Below are 20,057 nucleotides of genomic sequence, written 5' to 3' on the forward strand. Positions count from 1 at the left end.
TTGTTCTGATCTGACCTTGTACAAAATAGGCTCTAAATATTTGTACAATAGTCCCAGAGGAAGAAAACAGTGTCTTTCTAAGCTAACGAATTCAGAAGCATTTCTGTCAATTAAATATTACTGTCATCTTTGACCAGCCCTTTAATTTCATGCACATTGAATTTCTGAGCCTACAGTAATTCTTGAGGTAGGCATCAATAACTGTCTTACTAGTGAAGAAATTGATATTCAGAAATGCCAAGTTGCTGGCACAAGGTGACACACCTAGTTGGTGGGAAGATTAGTGTCTAGCTCCTCCAGGGCAGATTCCAGTGAGTATTATGAATATAAAGAGGAATTACATCTGACCTTGACTTTCCCATCTTTTGGTGGTTCCTGGGCATCTGGTTTGTGTTCAGGCTCCAACATAGGAGAGGAGTCAGGGATGTCCACTAGGATGGCTGGCTGAACCTGGGCAGAGTCAGGTACCACTGTGGGAGGCGGCTCAACATCCACATAGATGTGATCAGTTGGGGGATCCTGGGTGGAGTCGACGACTCCAGAAGATTCAGGCACCATTAGCGAATCTGCAGTAGCTGAAATGAAGGTGATTTGGTTAGGAAATAGAGCTGAAATATGGGGCGGTTATTTCAGAGATCGAATACTAAGCATCAGGTCTGGATTCAAATATGGCAAGTTCCTAAAATTTCTGGATCACATTTTCATGCCTTCTAAAAATTGTGGTATAAGACATCTGTGCATGATAGCTAATCTATACATGGTGGTGTTTGTTACTGATCCAGCAAAGAAAGTGCTCATCAACTGTGAGTGTTGAGATCACAAAAATTAAGGTGTAGGACATGTGACCCCCAGGTTGATTGTCTCTCTTCAGTTCAATAACTTGAGGAACTTTTGGAGGCTTGAAAGGTCCACAACACATTCTACCTACCCCAAGTGTAGGCAGATCTCTGGGCACTGGTATACACATACTTACTAGGGAGACTGGCATGTCTCTGGACCTGATAAGATTCTTAACTAGATTGGTGATGTAATTAATTATAGGATCAAAACACTGTCCTTAGGCACTGGTGTCTCATACCTGTAATCCCAACTACTCAAGAGGCTGAGATGTAAGAATCGAGGTTTGAAGCCAGGCCAGGGAAGGAAAGTTCATGAGATCCTTATTTCCAGTTAACCACAAAAACAACAACAACAGAAGCGTAGCTGTGGCTCAAAGTGGTAGAGCACTAGCCTTGAGCAAAAGAAGATCAGGAACCAGAAAAACAAAAAACAAAAACAACCCACTGTCCTTTATTGCCAAGTGCTCTTCTCTGCATTGTGTGCTGCAGAATTCAGTACGTGGTGATATTTCTGTCAGGAGCCTCTTTGGCTGTCAAGGACTCTGGAGGTCCCCTGCCTCCAGATGCTGGGTTTTCAACAAGGAATTTAATCTAACCACCTCTCACAGGTATCTACTCTGTGTTGGGCACATGGACAAAGAAATCATTAGGGCAGGCTGGAAAGCTAAAAGAAAATATATGAGGGTGTATGGTGAGTGATTTATGAAAAATATCACAGAAAAATCAATGAGAAGAGAAATGACTAGCTAGTAGTACTTTATAGGGAAACCTCATCACCCTATAGAGAAGAATGCAGTCACATTTCTACCTCAAATTATGTACAAATGCAGGTGCATTAAAAATCTAAATGTGGACACTAAAACCAGAAAGCTAATTAAAGTAACTACAAGATAATATGTGTGCAGTCAAAAGGACAGAGTTAAATAAGATTCCCAAAGTACAAACCATAAAGTTGAAAATACAATGGATCTGATTATAGCAAAATCAAAGATTTCTGCTGAAAATGAGGACTGTAGGCAGGCTTAGGAACCATTGTAGAAGGAAGAAATATAAGTAATATTTAGAATCTACATCTAGGATATACAAACAGCAACAATAACAGACTCAAAAGGAAAGTTAAACAAAGTACATAAAACAGCAGCAAAAGAGCTGGCAAACAAATCACAGAAGTGGGAGCCAAGATGTCAGCCAGGGATATTACAAGTTGTGTGCATTTAGTAGAAATTAAGAGAAATCTCAAGCTAAAACTAATAAGATACTTCTTTACACTGACAGAATAGCAAAACCAAAAGCCAAAATGAAGCCAAAACAAAACCCCAGAAAGTCAGAGAACAGGAGTTATTGTTGAGAAGGAGGAAAATGAGGCTCCGGAAGTGGTAAAGAAGTATAGAGATAACAATCATACAATCTTCTGGAGCGCCCTCTGCCTGTACCCAGTGGAATTACATGTGCATCTTCCTGGTGATGGAGTGATCTCAGGGCTGGGTGTACATTTCATAGAAATTCCCACAAGGCATCTTCCCTCAGGGATCATACACAAGGATGTTCATCATATCACTGTACAAAGGGGGAGTTGTGGGAAGCCTCAGTGTCCAATGCAAATGGAAAAGAAAAGGATAATGTGGTAGAGGCAATAGACAATAGTAATGAGATCATTACCATACACGTAGCAATATGGATGAATCTTAACAGTGTTGACCCAGAACGGCAAGTAAAGAAATGTGTGTTTAATCATGGATGTAGAAAATCAAATGTGACTATATTTGATCAGGCTGCTACTTTTTGGCCTTCAGTGGAGGGGACTGGGAGTATAGAAGAAGAAAGGCATCGGAGGAAGGTGGATGTAATGACAGAGAATCTTTGAACAGTTCAGTGATGATTATTCAGCATGGAACTGAGAGGTGCAATTTTCCTCAACGCAGTGCACCTGAGCTCCAAAATAGAACAAACTAAAATCATATCAAGCAGAATATCAGAAAAGGGCAGAGGGAGGAAGCTGAAGGCAACTGATATCCTATTCAAGGATGTCTCCTTAAAGGAGCTGACTGACATAAATCGTAAAGACTCTATAGCCAATAAAGGCAGAGGAGCAAAATGGGCAGAGAGATCCAACCAGCCACCTGAGTGTGGGTATCTTCTTTGAGCCATAGCCAAGTACTTGTGAGCATCTGCAGGTGCCATGATTGCTCTATAGGCTGGGCTACAGAGTCTAAGATACCTGGCTCAGCTTGGCCTTCGTCGATTTGTGACATCAGAGCAAGGCGATTCCTGGATTTGCACAGAAACTGCTTCAAGCAGTTGATGGTGTAGGTGCCCACAAGGGTGCTCCTCCCAAACGCTCGCCAGTCCACCACGCAGATGCTCAGGGGTGGGTGCAGAAGTTCATTCTCAGGCAGCTCCTGTGGGAGAGATGGAGCAAAGCAGTCAGTGCCTTGGCTGGGCCTGGATGCATCTGTCCTGCTGACTTATCCATGAGCAGGCCCAAAGCCAGCCACATGTCCCTGTCTGGCTACTCTGTCCCTCAGGTCAGCCTTGTGGCTTGCCAGAATTCCAGAATATTATCTTCCCAAGCCAGGGAATCAGGACCAAAAAAATTCCAGGGATGCCTTACTCATGACTCATCCCAAGTTTGAATGGCACAAATGTTCACTTCTATATTTTTCGTGGCAGTGTTTTCAACCCTTATATTGTGTCATGTACCAGCAGTCATGATTTTCTTCTCAAAGGACAGTTTACCCTGATCCGATATATAAGACAGACAAAAGTCAAGTCATTTTTTTCTTTCCTCTTCTTTTTTTAGTTGGGATTTGAACTCAGGGCTTGCTAGGCAGGTGCTCTACTACTTGAGCCACATCCCAGCTCCTTTTATTTTATTTTTCAAGTTTTTTCCCACACTTTTGCAGTGACCAACCTGGGACTGTGTTCACACTTTCTCTGCTTTCGTACAGCTGTGATTATAGGCATGCGCCACCACACTTAGCTTTTCTTTTTATAGGGTCTTATTAAGTTCTTGCTTGGGTTGACTTCAAACCATGATCCCCAATTTCTCAAGTAGCTAGGATACAGGTATTCTCCATCATGCCTGACAATCCAAGTCATCTAACATAGAGTGAGAATGTTCAATCCATTTGTCTTTCTTTGGTAACCCACAAACCCCAGTGAAGCCCTTTGGGAAAGTTTGTCAGTTCTGTGCCTATGCTTCAATTGTTGTCTTGGAAAATTTAGAATGAGTGTCATGAGGCTGATTAGGTTAGACAAAGGAAATATTTTACTTTATGGTTCCAAATCAGAGCAAATAAAAATGTATGTTGAAGCTGGGTTCCAGTGGCTCATGCCTGTAATCCTAGCTACTCAGAATGCTGAGATCTGAAGATCTACAGCCAGAACAGGAAAGTTCATAAGACTCTTATATCCAATTGGCCAGCAGAAAGCCAGAAGTGGAGCTGTGGCTCAAGTGGTAGAGTGCCAGCCTTGAGCAACAAAGCTCAGGGACAGCACCCAAGCCCTGAATTCAAGCCCTAGGAACAGCACAGACTTTTTTTTTAAGTATGTTCAAATATTGCAATAAAAGCACAGATGTCAAAAGACATCAACTCAGGAACCTAAATAACTTGCAAACCACTGTAACTATATACATATTTTACAACAATCTAGCCATTAAAGTAAGCTTCCATAAGCCAGTGGTTCTCAATCTTCAGCTCATAGGAGACTCACTCATAAAGCTTGTTAAACCAAAGATGTCTTCCCATCCCTCCACAGCTTCTGATTCAACAATCTTGGTAAGTCCTGAGCACTTACAACAATCCCCCAGGTGAGCTGATATGATCAGTGGGTATGGTGGGGGCATGTAGGGGGAGAGACATGCACTATGGGAATCACTGCTACAGGCAAAAGATTTCCCATCTATCTTGATCTACACCTGAAAACGTGGCACACAACAGCAATCACACATGGCTTATCTCATTCTGAAGTTGTGACTTTTCACAATGGGACTGTTCTTCCTTGCAGACAGCAGGACATCTGACACCCCAGAGCATCTCCAGAAGCCAAGCAAGATGGAGGAGGGGGGAGAGGGGGTCCCCCTCTGTGGGAGGGAGAGGGGTGAATGGACTAGAAAGCACATGGTCCTCACCACTTCAAAGGCATCTGCCTGCACGCTGAAGTTGGGGTTGTTCTTGTAGCTCTGGATCACGCAGGACTTCACACCACGGCCCCCGCACTCGATGAGGACCTGGGGCCGGTCCACGGACAGGAGCTGCACCTTCTTCATCTCTCGGACTCCCCAGAAGAGGACCTGAGGACGAGCCACATGGTGGTGATGGACAAGCCAGCCATGCTCAGCTCGAGGGCCACGCAGCAGAGGCCAGGCTCTGCATGCACAGCTGCTGCAAGGGCGCATCGCCTGGAATGCAGCTGGATGGGGTCTGCAGCTGCCCACCCCCCTCCCCCCGCACATCTCTGACGATGCTCGCCAGGCCCGCTGCCCCGGCTCGTGCCCTGCCCCTCTCCATACCTCCACACGGTATTTGCTCAGCACTGGCCGGATGTTGGCAGGAACCGGGTAGATCTGTGCCACGCTGGGTGGGTCTACAGGAGGGAGACCCTGCAGTCCCGACGAAGGGACCTGCCGCACAAAACAGGTGCAGGTGAGGACGAGGGGGAGCAACGGTTCCGCACAGACATCTCAGCTTAGTCGACCCCAAATGCAAAGAGGACCTATCAGTGTGTCCCCTTGAATTGCTCACTAAGTGACAAAGGCATGCATTTCCAGGGTGACAAGCAATTAGTGAGCCCCTAGGATATGCCACAAGATTGGTAAGACATCACTTTTAATAATCTCACAGCATAGAAGGGGAAAACAAAACACAAGTGGGTTGGATCCTGACATCTTGATTTAAAAAAAAAAAATAACCCAGTAGAGGATGGATGGCAGAATTTGGTCAGCTTTCAGCTTTCACGATCCACTACTTCCAGCTCATCAAGATCTCTGGAAAGGCCAAAACGCACGACTGAAGAACAGGATCCTTATTTAATGAACTAGACACAGAGGCCTGAACTGAGGGCTTTGTGCTTGCTAGCAGGCACTCTACAATGGGAACCACACCCCCAGTACCTTTGCTTTAGTTTGTTTCTCAGCCCCTAGCGGGGGCTGACCTGGGTCCATGATTCTCCCACTCCTGCCTACACTGAGTAGCTGGGTTTATAAGCATGCACCACCAAACCTGGATCCGATTGCTTTTTAAAAACAGTGTTATCATCTTTAAGTAGATGTGCAAAGGAAGTACCATGTAACGAGGCAGTTTAGGAATACAATGCATCTTGATCAGTGTCACCCCCTTCAAAATTCTCACCCCCCTTAACCTACCCCTCCCCTTACTTTTTGTAATTTTGTGAGTTCCTGACAGCATTCTCCCCGCTTCCTCCCTTCATTGTCTTCCCCTCACCCCTTGGCTCCATCCCTCTTACTTACCCATTTCCTGGTACTGGTATTGTTGGACTTTCCCTTTGTCTTTCTACAAAATCACACTTTTGGAGTTCTCCATAGAGTCTACCATACTAAAGTCAATTCATTTGTAACCACCTGCATACCACCAAATATATTCACTTATAGACTTATAGGCTCATTCTAGCTATCAAAAATGAGGGAAACCATGTAACTTATGTTCCTCTGGTTACTTCACAGCATGTAATTTTTTCCAAGTCTTTCCGTTTCCTTACAAATAGTACAGTATCATTCTTTCTGATGGATGAGCAAAATTATATACATATGTGTGTATACATATGAAGAAAATGTGATATATATATATATATATATATATATATTCTATATTCTTGATCCATTCATCCACTCTGAGGGGCATGTGGGCTGATTCCATATCTTGGCTATGGTTAATAGTGCTACAGTAGACATAGTTGTGTGGTTGCTTTACCATAACTTTATTTCTGATCTATTGGATAAATGCCCAAGAGTAGAATTATTGGGTCATAGAGTAATTCCCTTCATATTGCTTTCCAGAATGGTTGAACAAGCTTACATTCCTACCACCAACGTAATGGAGCTCCCTTTTGGCCACATCCTAGCCAGCATTTGGTATTATTAGTTTTCTTGGTAATGACCATTCTAACTGGGGTGAGGTGGAATTTGAATGTTGTTTTGATTGCATTTCCTTTGTGACCAGAGGTGTTGAGCATTTCTTCATGTGTTGATTGGCTTCTTCTTCCTCTTCTTCCTCTTCTTCCTCTTCTTCCTCTTCTTCTTCTTCTTCTTCTTCTTCTTCTTCTTCTTCTTCTTCTTCTTCTTCTTCTTCTTCTTCTTCTTCTTCTTCTTCTTCTTCTTCTTCTTCTTCCTCTTCTTCTTCCTCCTCTTCTTCCTCCTCCTCTTCTTCCTCCTCTTCTTCTTCTTCTTCTCCTTCTCCTTCTCCTTCTCCTTCTTCTCCCTCTTCTTCCTTCTTCTTCTTCTTCCTTCCTTCCTTCTTCTTCTTTCTTATTCTTTTTCTTCTGAACAGTCTTTAAGTGGCTGGCCCAAATGGGCCAATTTGATTGGGTTGTTGTTTCTTTGAGGGTTTAATTTCTGAGGTTTTAATTTTTTTGAACTGTATGTGTAATTCTGGGTATTAGGCCCTTGTCAGACTACTTTTTAATTGGTGAAACAGGAGATGAAGTGGTGTTTTTGTTTGTTTGCCAGTCCTGGGGCTTGAACTCAGCCTGGGCACTGTCCCTGAGCTTCTTTTGCTCAAGGTTTGCACTCTACCACTTGAGCTACAGCATCTCTTCTGGATTTTTCTGTTGATGTGGTACTGAGGAATCAAACCCAGGGTTTCATGCATGCTAGGCAAGCACCCTACCACTAAGCCACATTCCCATCCTAGTTGAAGTCTTTTGAAAACAGAACTCAGGATAAAACCATGTCACTTCTGTGCTCTTGGAGTTAATAAAACTGCATAGAAACAACCATTGTGTTTTGATACAAAAAGGACCTAGAGATTTCCATTAAGGAGAGGGTCTTGCTCACATGAAGGTCCTCTTGCGCTACTATCAAGACCTGGCTCAGCACATCCATCTTTTAAGAAGCCCTCCTTGATTTGGCCCCAGCCACAGCGGCCAGCACATTCTCTGTATAGGCTCAGGGTGGAAGTTTGAGGACAGCGTCCACACACTCAACACAACTGTTAGCCCCTGCATAGACCACTTTTCTTCTCTGAGCTTCTGATTCTGAACCAGATAACCCGTCATATGGAATATAATCACGTGCTCTGCTAAACTTTGCTTTGGGGCAGGCGATTCTCCTCTGTGGAGCTGCTTGTCGGCCTGAACAATCTTCAGACTTAGCCAAGAGAATGTCTTTATTGACTACATTTCATTGTCCAAGCCCCATGAGCGGTGACCCCACAGTGAGTTCCTGATAAATGTTTATTATCACATTCTTTCCATATGCTTTAAAAAGACTAACTGCTCATGAAATGCTGCAAAACACCAATAGTCTCCATTCCTTCTTCACAGCTATATTCTAGCTGGCAACAGCAGAAGTGGCTATGCTCATTGTAAGGAAACTCAGAGAAGGAAGAGTAGACACTGCCAATGCCATCTAGGCTTGAGATACTGAAGCTGGGAAAAGAACCCTAGAGCGTGCTGCATATTGTATACTATGTATGGAATATACATAACAGAATTCGGAGTCCTTTGACAGAAAGAAGCTGGTAGGATAAGGATGAATGCCTGGCACTGCCTGGCATTCTGCTCACCGAGGTGAGCAGTATGGTCTGCACATACTAGAAAAGCTTATTGCTCCCATGGCATCACACATGGTGCCACAAAACAGTGCCACAAAACAGTTGGGATGCATGGTACAACCCCTGCTTTCACTGTATTTGATTCTGGGGCCCTGCATCTTGTTTATACATTTTTCTAATTTGGGGAGGGGAAGGGAAATAACAAAATGCTGAAACAAAGTTACAGGCTGACCCATTGTAACAATGAGATGTACAAGATACTATGTTGAAAACAAACTTTACAACTTTGGCAGGGGGGAGGGAGGAGTTGGGGAGGGAAGGGATGGTAGGGGAAAAACAAAGGAGGGGGTAACAGTGCTCAATAGGAAATGTATTCATTACCTTACTTATGTAACTGTAACCTCTCTGTTCAGTATCTTTACAATAAAAATAGATATATTAAAAAAGCAGTTGGGATGGCAGCTTTAACGAGGAGACTACTCTATTTGTTTTGTGATATATATATATATATATATATATATATATATATAGGCCCATAATAATTATAAAACAAATTATGTATCAAATGATACATATTATACAATATATAACATGCTATATGGTTCTTTTCTCAGCTTTAATTAATTTTATATTTAATTAATATTATATGTTGAGACTTATTATGACTAATTAATATTATGTTAGTTGATTTATTAATTGATATTAATATTATATGATTAATATATAATAAATTAATATATAATATGCGTGTTATATAATATGTTAATATTATATAACATTATATAATGTGTTAATATTATATGTTGATACTGATTATAGACTATAAAATTATACACACTTATAGTAGTGTATTTATTACATGCATATCAACATGCATAATGGCTGCCTCAGGATGACTGGCGTATCTATCACAGGGACATATTATTTTGTGCATGTGGGAAATAGCTTCCCTATTAGCTATTTTGAAATGCTCAACTATTAATCATGGTACTCCATCTGTGCTCTAGGACACAGGCCTCGATTCTTCCTGTCTAACTGCATCCATTGACAATCCTTCCTCTACCTACCCTACCTTCTCCCTTCCCAGACTCCAGGGAGGTTTGAGGTACCCTGAGATGTTTCCCATCCTGGGCTGCTGAGGTGTCAGCCTGAGAATTGCCCTGAGGAGACTTGAATGATGTCCTTAAGAATTCTGCACAGCCCACAGTTGCCAACCAACACTGAGCTTTTTCAGTGAAATGGGTCAGTTGCTGGCCTATAAAACTAGCTGCCATGCAGTTACTCAGTGCATGGGACCAAGGGAACACAAAGGATTATTAGGGCTATGGAACAGTAGGAAGCAGGAATGAGTAGGATGAGCTGACTGAAAATCCAGACTGGACTAATATCCCAATGGAGATGAAACATCAGATCCTCAAAGGAGGTCCAGCTACGGGGCTAGAGGGAGGGGGAGGTAGCTGGGTGCACAAAATAAGATCTGTGCATGCCCTTAGTTACAATCCAGCCATCTGGAAAATCACCAGTGCTTGGTTGCCTCTTTCCTTTCCTTGTCTCCCTCAATCCATCATCTTTCCTTCTATTATTCCTCAGAACCCATTTAGTGGTGAGGGACCAGGCTTGGATTCCAGCACTTATTAGCTGCACAAACTAGGAAAAGCTACTCTGTCTCTGACTCCTAGCTTTGTCCTTTGTATAATGAGGATACTGATATCTAATTCATAGAGCTGCTAGGAAGGACTGCTAAAATGTCTGGCACGCTTTCTGGCACATAGGAATTCTCCAAGAATGAGGGTAAGCTGGAAATGTACTGACTTCTACAAAGATTCAAGCCCAATTTCAAATCAACTGAATTTCTAATTAGATACCCATGTTCTAAGCTTACTGATGGCCTGAAAATCCTCTAGAGAGAAAGAGTAACAGCCTGGATTCAAACTCTCCACAAATTGTCATATGCAATATCAGGCATGCAATAAAATGCAATATGATGAGGAGATAAAACAACATGATTAAGAGCAAGAGAAACAAAAACCAGAGAAATAGACCATTAGAAGATTCGGATAATATCAACCATGAAATAACAATACCTGGTCTGCTCAATGAGAGGCAGGATTAAGAATGTCAATAGAAATGTGAAACCCATAATAAACAAAATGGAAACTCCATGACTGAAAATACAGTCACTGGAGAGAACTTAGTGGATAGGTTAAGAAAGATCACCTTATCCTTAGGAGAGGACTCCAGTGGTACAGCTCCTCAGAACAGCGAATGAATCATTTAACAAACGGAATACCAGGAGCAGAAACATGTTCTGTGGAGGGGTGGGAGTGAGGAGAGGAGAGGCACACAAGAGGAGGGAAGAAGGGTGAGAAGATACACTCATCATAGTCAATGTACATCGTGTAAAATTGAACTGCCGTGAGGGTAGGGATGAGGTGGGGGAAAGAAGGGGCAGAATGATGGAAGGATGATACTGATCAAGAGACGCTGCATTCTCAACCTGACTTGTGGAACTGAAACCACTACCTCATTGTACAGCTACTTAATATTTTTTTTTTAAAAAAAGGAAGACCAGCTTTTCAGGAGAAACAATAAGGTTGATATGCAACTTCTTAACAGAGAATAGGATCCTTCAGAATGCTGAAAGAAACTGTCACCAATAATAACCAACAAAAAGACTACAGAGGAAAACTATCAGGCCCAAGTTCAAATAGCAAGTGTGAGGCCAAACCAAACACAGACCTAAATATCTTCACCGAAGGGTCACCGTGCCACCAGGAAGGTAACTTTGATATCAAGCTTAGGGACCCTGGCCTTTCTCCAGCCTATTTTTCAGCTAATGTCTTCTACACAATTCAGATTAGTAGATCATTCATTATTCTCTACCTTTAAAACAGGAAGATCATACAGAGATGCTATCTGAAGCAAACTCAGTCACGCACTTGGGATCTGTGATGAAATGATTTAATGAATGTCAAGCAGGAAGGAAGAATAGCTCCCCCCCCCCCTTTTTTTCAGCCAGTGGAACTTAACGTTGTTTACAACAGGACCTTTACAATGGCAATGGGCATTTCAAATCCCCAAAAGAAATGTAATATAAAGTATTTCCCAAATTCCCTTTCCAATTTGGAGGGATGGGTAGCTTAAAAAAAAAATGGGAAAAGTTCTCAGAGGTGAGAAACGGAAACTGATAGAGGTCTTCTGAAGAGGTGAATGGTATCACCAATCTATGCTCTAGAAATAAGGTAGAGGATAGAGTGAATAGGGAAAGGACAGGAGGCCAGTAGACCAGCAAATAGCCACTGTAACATTCAGATGAGAACTAAGAGTCCAGGAGAACAGAGAAGATACAACTGACCAAAGAACCATCCATGGTGCTGGCCTGAGTACAGACACAGATCTAGGGTACAGAATTAAAGCTTGCTCTCAGTTTTCCAGCCAGTGTCTGGGTCACCAGTATGGTACGGACTAGGCTCAAGAGATCAGATGGCCAGATTACTGGGAGTGGGGAGTAAAATAGATTTGATCTGGTGCTGAAAAAAAGCAAGCTATTAAGTCCTTCTGAATCACAGGAGTGTTTCAGGACTGGAGACAGAAGGCTGCCTGAAGTTATCCACAGATGCAAACTGAGAGCAGCTGGTGACAAATGAAAGCATTCCAGTCCCTCTTCTCAGCAGGTCTGAGAACTGCATGCTAAGGCAGTCATGCTGATGAGCAAATCACTTTTTGAAGTGATCAAACGAGAATTCCTAATGAAACCCTAATGAATCTTATCTCTTCAGCCTCTTACCTCTGACAGTGCTTCTCTATTAAGTCAGTGGTTGGGAAGCAGCAGGGACCTCTTTCCAGTACACCCAGCTCAGCATGGAGGAGTAGGGGAGGTGAGGCCATGGGATCCAGGAAGCAGAGCAGCTCACCCAGCCCCTCATGGTCACCTGGAGGCACACAGGGGACTCGGGCCCAGAGCCCTTATGAAGGCAGATGCCTCACTAATTTAGTTAGCCCCTTCTTTGTGTGCCAACTCCAAATGTTAGACTAGATCTGGGTTTCCCAATACAGCCATTTCTCTACCACCTTTACCACTCCTACCATTGTTGATTGAATAAAGCATTGCTTTCTTTTTTTTTTGGTCTGGTCGTGGGCCTGAACTCTGGGCCTGGGCACTGTCCCTCAGCTCTTCAGCTCAAGGCTAGTGCTCTACCACTTGAGCCACAGTGCCACTTCTGGCTTTTTTTTCTTTTTGCTTATGTGGTGCTGAGGAATCGAACTCAGGGCCTCAGGCATGCAAGGCAAGCGCTCTACCACTGAGCCACCTTCCCAGCCCCTGCTTTTTTTTTTTTTTTTTTTTTTTAAAGAAATGTTTGTTCTTCCAGGAAAAAGAGGCACCATTCCTTTTTTTTTTTTAAATCGGTGGTGGGGCTTGAACTCTGGGCCTGGGTGCTGTCCCTCAGCTCTTCAGCTCAAGGTGAGCCCTCTACCACTTGAGCTACAGCACCACTTCCAGTTTTCTGGTAGTTTATTGGAGATAAGAGTTTCATGGACTTTCCAGCCTGGGCTGGCTTTGAACTGCGATCCTCAGATCTCAGCTTCCTGATTAGCTAGGATTACAGGCGTGAGCCACTGGCACCCAGCTAAAAGCACCATTCTTTGTAAGCAGAAATTAACTTCAAAAGGAAACCAGTGAACACAAAGTGGTACTATGAGAATATGTAATTTGAAACAATTCTTTTCCCCTTTCACTCAGGTTTGAAGGTACTAGTGTTTAAAAAAAAAAACAGCTTTAAGAAATGTTCCTTACATAAATTATCCTTTGAGGATCCTGTGGAACAGAAAGGGAAGTTGTAAGTTGAGAGATCTTGTACACAGATGAACATCAAAGTAAGGACTCAGCCTCTCTTCCTTTTCTTTATTGTTTTTCCACTTGAACTCAGTACCTGTGGCCCCTTTTACTCATTGGCTAGCACTCTACCAACTGAGCCACGCCTCCAATCCCATGGTCTCCTTTCCTAATATCCTGCTACTGCCCTCTGAAAGGGTCTTCCCAGATACACCTTCAGAACTTTTCTAGGTCTTCATGAGAAGGATTTGTAGTTTTTTGTCTGTGGGAAACTATGTGATAGTATAAGGAAGCAAAGTCCAGCTTTGATGCTCACTAGCTACATGAGGAGGTAAGTTAGTCAAGGACACTGGTCCTCAGTTTACCCTCTCTGAAATAGAAATCCGTAGTACCTAGCTCAGGGGCTTGTAGAAGGCCTCGTGTGGCAAAGACAATGAGAGGCAGGAACCACAACACTGGACACATGGGATGTGCCTCACATACCATGTCTGCTGTCTTCCTCTTCTGTACTTTTTATGGTTTGAATGGGGCTCAGGGACTTTGATAAAGCTTGAGCACGGATGATCAGTCCCAGGAAGACTTTAATCCTGAGGCTCTGACTTGTCAGGCAAGGGCTGTAGGAGTAAGTCATGCCACCAACTTCTTAAGTGCCATCTCCTCCATCTCCAGCAGATTCCTCCAGATGCCAGAGCAAAGGCAAGAGCACAGCCTCCCAGAAGCGTTACTTCTAGGAGGCTAATTCCATGGCCAGGAACAGTAGTTATAACCAGCAAGTACAAACACCACTTCTGGATACCTTACCTGCAACAGCTCAAACACAGCAAGGAGGTCCCCTCCAGAAATATTCCCACAGAAGATGGGGTGATAGCTCAGCCCGGGGGGCTCATAGTCCTGGTCAGCTAGCATCACAACTGGAGCAGCCACTGTGGCACCCAAATATTCTGGCTTCCCCTACGGAAGAAAAAGGGATTTTTATCTCTTGATTGTTACTTGATTTCTGTATCCATGAAACTTCACAAATAATCTTCAGCATCTCCCTTTAGTATCCTCCCTCATTCTCTTCTGACAAATTCTCACCCAGTCCCACAGGCTTGCAGAATGGGGGAATCCACTTAGAGTCTTTCCCACGGATGCTCTAAAATGGTCCCCTTGATGGCTTTCTCACCTAAGACTCCTTCCATAGTAAGCTCAGTTAAAATAATCATGCTGGTAGACTGTAAGGGGAAAATGAAAAATAAGGAAGGCACAAATGTTCCAAAGAATCTCCAGAGCAGGCCACCATGGCAGTTGAGAGCATAAGCTTTGGAGCTAGGCAAATCTGAGACTGAGTTCTCAAATCTTCCTCTTTCTAACTCTATGGCCTTGGATACACAAGATGGTGTCTGCAAAAATTGGCTTCTAAAACAGGAAATCTATATACCATGCAACAAGCAGATGCCAGGGAGCATTCTCCCTCCCCCTCCACTTTAGAGAATTTGTGCAAATCCAGGACACTGGTTCTGAGTTTTAGAGATTTATTCACAAACACAAATCTACTTGGGTTGAAGAGAGAAGCCAAGAGTAACTGTATCAGCAGATCTGCAATTCCCAACTATGGTAAGAGGAAAAGGACCACGGGATTAATACAGATTCTGATGCCAGGACAGAGAACTGTGAGGCCAGAGCACATGGGATCAATCAGAGCTCTGTGCACTGTCCCTTAGGACAGGCTACTTTGGCCTGGCTGCTGTGTATACTTTTAGAGGGAGAAAACAGCTGCTGCTCTTGTGCCAAACGCTAGTGAAACGGCATCCACTACGGAGAGGATGGGCCCTTGGCTCAGCTGGGGGAAGCAGTTTGATGCTGGCTCCTCCACAAGAATTTCACCTAGCAGAGAAGACAGGCTGAGCCTCATTCTGCAAAAACCTTTCTCTGGGCTAGCTTGCTTGGATTTCAGAAAGAAAATTTACTTTATATAATAAACAGTAAAAGACAAGTCCCAGGGAAGAAAAAAAAAAGCAATCATTTTCTTCTCAGCAAGGAAGAAGAGGGGTGGCTTGTTTGCTTGCCTGCTTGTTTGTTGATTCTTTATTCTTTCTCTGCACTAGTTTCATTGTGTTTCTTCTCACTATTATTTGCCTTACTTTCATCCCACATATTTCATTCTCTTTTTTTATCATTCTTTTTCTCTCTTTGTTCCTTTCCCCATTCCTTTTCTTAATACTTAATTATAGGTAATGACTTTTAATAATTTACCTTTACCTTTAATAATTTTTAAACTTCTAGTTTATTTCAGAAATATTCTAGTTTTTAATCTTTCCTAATCTTACTAGGAAGGCAGTAGTTTATGTTTCCAATTGCTTTTTGGGGGGATGGTTGTGGGGCTTGAACTCTGGGCCTAGGTGCTGTCCCTCAGCTCTTCAGCTCAAGAGGAGTTCTCTACCACTTAAACCACAGCACCACTTCTGGTTTTCTGGTGGTTAATTGGAGATAAGAGTCTCACAGACTTTCCTGCCAGGGCTGGCTTTGAACCATGATCCTCAGACCTCAGCCTCCTGAGTAGTTAAGATTACAGGTGTGAGCCACTGGTGCCTGGCTTCCAATTGCTTTTTATGACATATAAATTATTGCTGCTGTGATCTGCTTTCTCCCTTCTATAACACTAAGAAAAGCTCCATAAAATAAATAACTGAAAAAGATATCCATTTCCACAGATGAGCAACCTGCAACATAGGTACCCTAGAAATATGAAAAAGGCAAAAATATTTTACTCTTCTTAAACTTCACAATATCCCACTAACCAAATCCAATAGTACTGAAATGGTTAAAATACCAGAAAGAGACTAATTAAATTTCTAAGGTTAAAATGGTTAATAACTTCAAAGAGGATTCAAGCCAACAGCTGAATGAAGTAAGGAAGTCAATTTTAGACCTACAGAAAGTCAGCAACATGGTAAAGCAACAAGGAAACTGACATCTTAGGGGAGAAAAAATAAAAATATTAGAAATGAAACAATAAATCATATTTTTAAAAATACACAGTGAAAAGCACCAGCAATAGATTAGATCAAGTGAAAGAAAAAGATTAAAGATAAGGCAAGGAAATATTACATTCAGACAGCAATAAAGAAAAAATAAACAAGCCCAGCCCCAGTTTTCAGGAGGTCAGAGACATGATCAAGGGGGGGGGGGGCGGAATGGAGGGAGAGAGACACATATAGATATATCCCTACTCAATGAAATAGCAGGAAATTCCTCAATTCTAGAAGAGGTATGGATGTTCAAGTACAGAATCTCAGAACCTCAAATAGACGTGATCAGAAAAGGACCTCTCCACATTGCAGTATAAGTAAAATGCCAAGACTACAGAACAAAGAAAGGACACTGAAAGCACAAGAGAAAATTGCCAATGTAAGGATATGTAAGGAAACGCTGATAGAAATTATAGAAGACTTCTTGAAAGAAACCCTAAAAGCCTAGAAAGCACAGAATGGTACATTTCAAGCCATAAGACACTTCTAGACTAAAATCATGGATCCAGCAGAGTCCAGTCAGAATAATTTGATCACCATTATCAGATTTGGGGCCCGACTTATCAACAGCATAGGTGTGAGCAAATCTCTCACATGACCCTACATCTCTCCAGGATTCAAGTGCTAGCTTTCATTCTCTTTTTCTTCTACATTTCACTTTCTGTTTACATTTCAGGGTGTGAGCTAGATTTTTCTGTGAAGGTTTGACTAATGGTCAGGGTAGGAAAAACCATCATTGAATGGTTATCTATAGGAAATACTAATAATAAAATAAACTATGGAACTATCACAACCAGTAGGCTGGAATAGCAGAAACTTCCAAAGGCTTGATTGCCTTTCAAATAGAAAATAGAGGATCAGGAGGCAATCTTGGGACAGGATGAAGCCTTCACAAGGGCTTCTCAGAAAATCACTATACTTCATAGATTTGAGCTTCAACCTCCAATGGAGGTAGAGCCAGAAGATAAAGAAAATAACCTTTAGTATTTATTTTAGACTTCTTAACTTACAAATATTTGTTTTAACATCCTCCAGTAATATTTGAGTGCCCAAATTTCAGAACACAACATCTTTGGATAGGAAGAAATTACACTAATAATGGAAGAGGGATAGTGGTGAATTTGCTGTTTGGGATTAGAAGCAGTGACCAAGACACACACACACACACACACACACACACACACACACACAAATTACACTGATTACAAAAGCTGACTCAGTGACAATACCTAACATCCATCCATTTCCTTCCAGTTTTATAAAATGTTTAAAAACATTTTTTTCTTTCAATCATGGGGCTTGAGCACTGGGCACTGGGCACTGTCCCTGAATGGGTTTTTGCTCAAAACTAGCACTCTATGACTTGGAGCCACAGCACCACTTCCAGTTTCCTTGTGGTTAATTAGAGATAAGGGTCTCACAGACTTTCATGCCTGGCTGGCTTAGCATGGTCGTCCTCAGATCTCAGCCTCCTGCGTAGCTGGGATTACAGGTGTGAGCCCCTGGCACCCAGCTGTAAAAATCTTTTTTTAAAGCCATACACATTGTCATTAAATATCAATAACAAGATAAGCTAGGAGCTGCAATATCTATGATTATTTTATATGACTGATAGACAATTTGCTAATCAGATCTTGTATTAATTGTTGTTTAGAAGCAAATCTAAGCAACAAACCGAGTAAAACCAACCATCATCCCTAACTTCCTGGTTCTGTGGATCGCCATTTGCTGAGATCAGCTTGTCTCTAGGCACCTATGAGGTCCCAGGCACTCACAGGGTCAGGACTTCATGTACATTGACATAAAGTTAGTAGAGTGTGGCCTGTGTAAGGAGTAGAGTGGGGGCCCGCCCGGGAACTTACCACTGCATCGCTATCATAGAGCTCCACCACCACCAGCGGTGGGGACGCCAGCAGTTCCCTCTCATCTCCGTGCAGCACCAGTTCATTGAACAGCAGCATCTGGTTCCAGGTTGGAGACAGAGTCTGGGAAATGATCTGGAAGGCAGGACCAAAACAAACACTGAACAAGGTGGCAAGGAAGCTCTGAGGGTTGTTCACCAGAAGCACACAGAGAGCAAGAATGAACCACCACAATTCATTCATTCCATAGTCAAGTAACTACATGAACTGAGCAGTTCCAATGTGTGAGATAGGAGAAAGGAGCAACGATTTCTGTCTGGGGTTGCAGTTACATTGGTAGTAACTTTCACAAGCAGAGCCAAGTTTAATATTTTATCTGCATGGATAATTTTAACCCATTCTTTACAGTGGTGCTGTGGAGATAGCATCCTCTACCCTTCAGTGAGCACTCATTGTGCTGAGCCAACTACACATGCTCTGTTTCAGTCTGTTTGGGGCAAAGTTATTTACACACAATTTAAAGACCAGGAAGCTGAGGCTCCCATGTCCAGAGCCAGCAGGTTGGTCTAACTGGGGTCATCTGGCACCAAAGCCCAGGCTGTGCCATGTCTTACCCACTAAGTAAATGCCAACATTGTCTCCATTTTATGGATGGAAAAACCGAGTGTGGTAATGTAGTCATTGTTCACTCATGAGCAGGTAAAATTCTGTGGTCAAAAATCCTAAAGTTAAGCCAGGTACTGATGGATCATGCCTGTAATCCTAGCTACTCAGGAGGTTGAGATCTAAGGATTGTGGTTTGAAGCTAGCTCAGGCAAGAAAATCCTTGAAACCCTTATTTCCAATAAAGTATGCAGAAAAAGCCAGGAATGGTGCTGTGGCTCAATGATAGAGCCCTAGCCTTGAGGAAAAGAATTTCAGGGACAGTATCCAGATCCTGAGTTCAAACCCCTGGACCAGCACCCACAAACACATGCAAACACACACACACACACACACACACACACACACACACACACACACACACACAACTACAATTTAAAATTTCATATTCCTTGTGGAACCTACAGCTTTGTAGTGGTTTAGTGACAATAGGTCAGGGTCCTCAAAATAAAACTTACTATTTTGCGTGATACTGTTCTTTCATGAGTTTGCTGGCACAGCAGACTGTGCCTTTGGGATTTGGCTACACCCATTATACTGATGGAAAAACCCATCAGTATAGGAAGGACAATATCTTGCATAACTGGTGCAGATCCCTGAGTGTCTCACCAAGAATTGACTTATTACCCCTGCCAGGCCACTTAATGGATGCATTTAGAAGGCAGAGCATATTTGGACAGCAATCTACTTCCCTATTTACCTGGATATTTGGAAACAGAACCAATTTCACAGAAGTAAGGGCTGGAGTTGTTTGCAGGATAGGTGGACAGAGTGCTTGGGCAGAAGCCTCCCTATGAATTTGTGAAGTCAGTCTTGGAAAAAAATCCATTGTCTCATCTCGCTCCTCCAGGCTGTGTAGTCTAAGGGTGATTTCACAAGCGACTGTACGCAGCAGTCACTGAGGTTTGAGGAAATTTCCACAGCATCTCAGCACTACATATCTGCTGCTGCTCAGACCACGAGGGCTAGGGGAAAGATCTGGCCTGGACCAACTCCTAGACTCCCAAGTTATGTAAAACTGTCATCACAAAGATTTACATTGAGCCATTATCAGTTACAGAATTAAATAATTTGCACTGTGCTCACAGAAGAATATTGTTATTGCTCTTTATGTGAAT

The 20,057-nt window shown here is 42.6% G+C and overlaps 1 protein-coding gene across 1 annotated transcript in view; it reads right to left on the reverse strand.

Moving 5' to 3' along the window:
- Positions 1–20,057, reverse strand: part of Fer1l6 (fer-1 like family member 6) — a 125,983-nt gene that overhangs the window by 50,422 nt on the left and 55,504 nt on the right. Inside the window, exons 20-25 of the mRNA XM_042673094.1 lie at positions 18,277–18,411; positions 14,205–14,354; positions 5,353–5,463; positions 4,972–5,133; positions 3,058–3,238; positions 349–575 (exon numbers count right to left, since the gene is read on the reverse strand). Coding sequence (XP_042529028.1) covers positions 349–575; positions 3,058–3,238; positions 4,972–5,133; positions 5,353–5,463; positions 14,205–14,354; positions 18,277–18,411 — 966 coding nt within the window. The remainder of the gene's footprint in view (positions 1–348; positions 576–3,057; positions 3,239–4,971; positions 5,134–5,352; positions 5,464–14,204; positions 14,355–18,276; positions 18,412–20,057) is intronic.

Source organism: Dipodomys spectabilis, unplaced genomic scaffold, assembly GCF_019054845.1.
Source record: "Dipodomys spectabilis isolate Male_0828 unplaced genomic scaffold, ASM1905484v1 ptg000783l, whole genome shotgun sequence".
Taxonomy (NCBI): Eukaryota; Metazoa; Chordata; class Mammalia; order Rodentia; family Heteromyidae; genus Dipodomys; species Dipodomys spectabilis.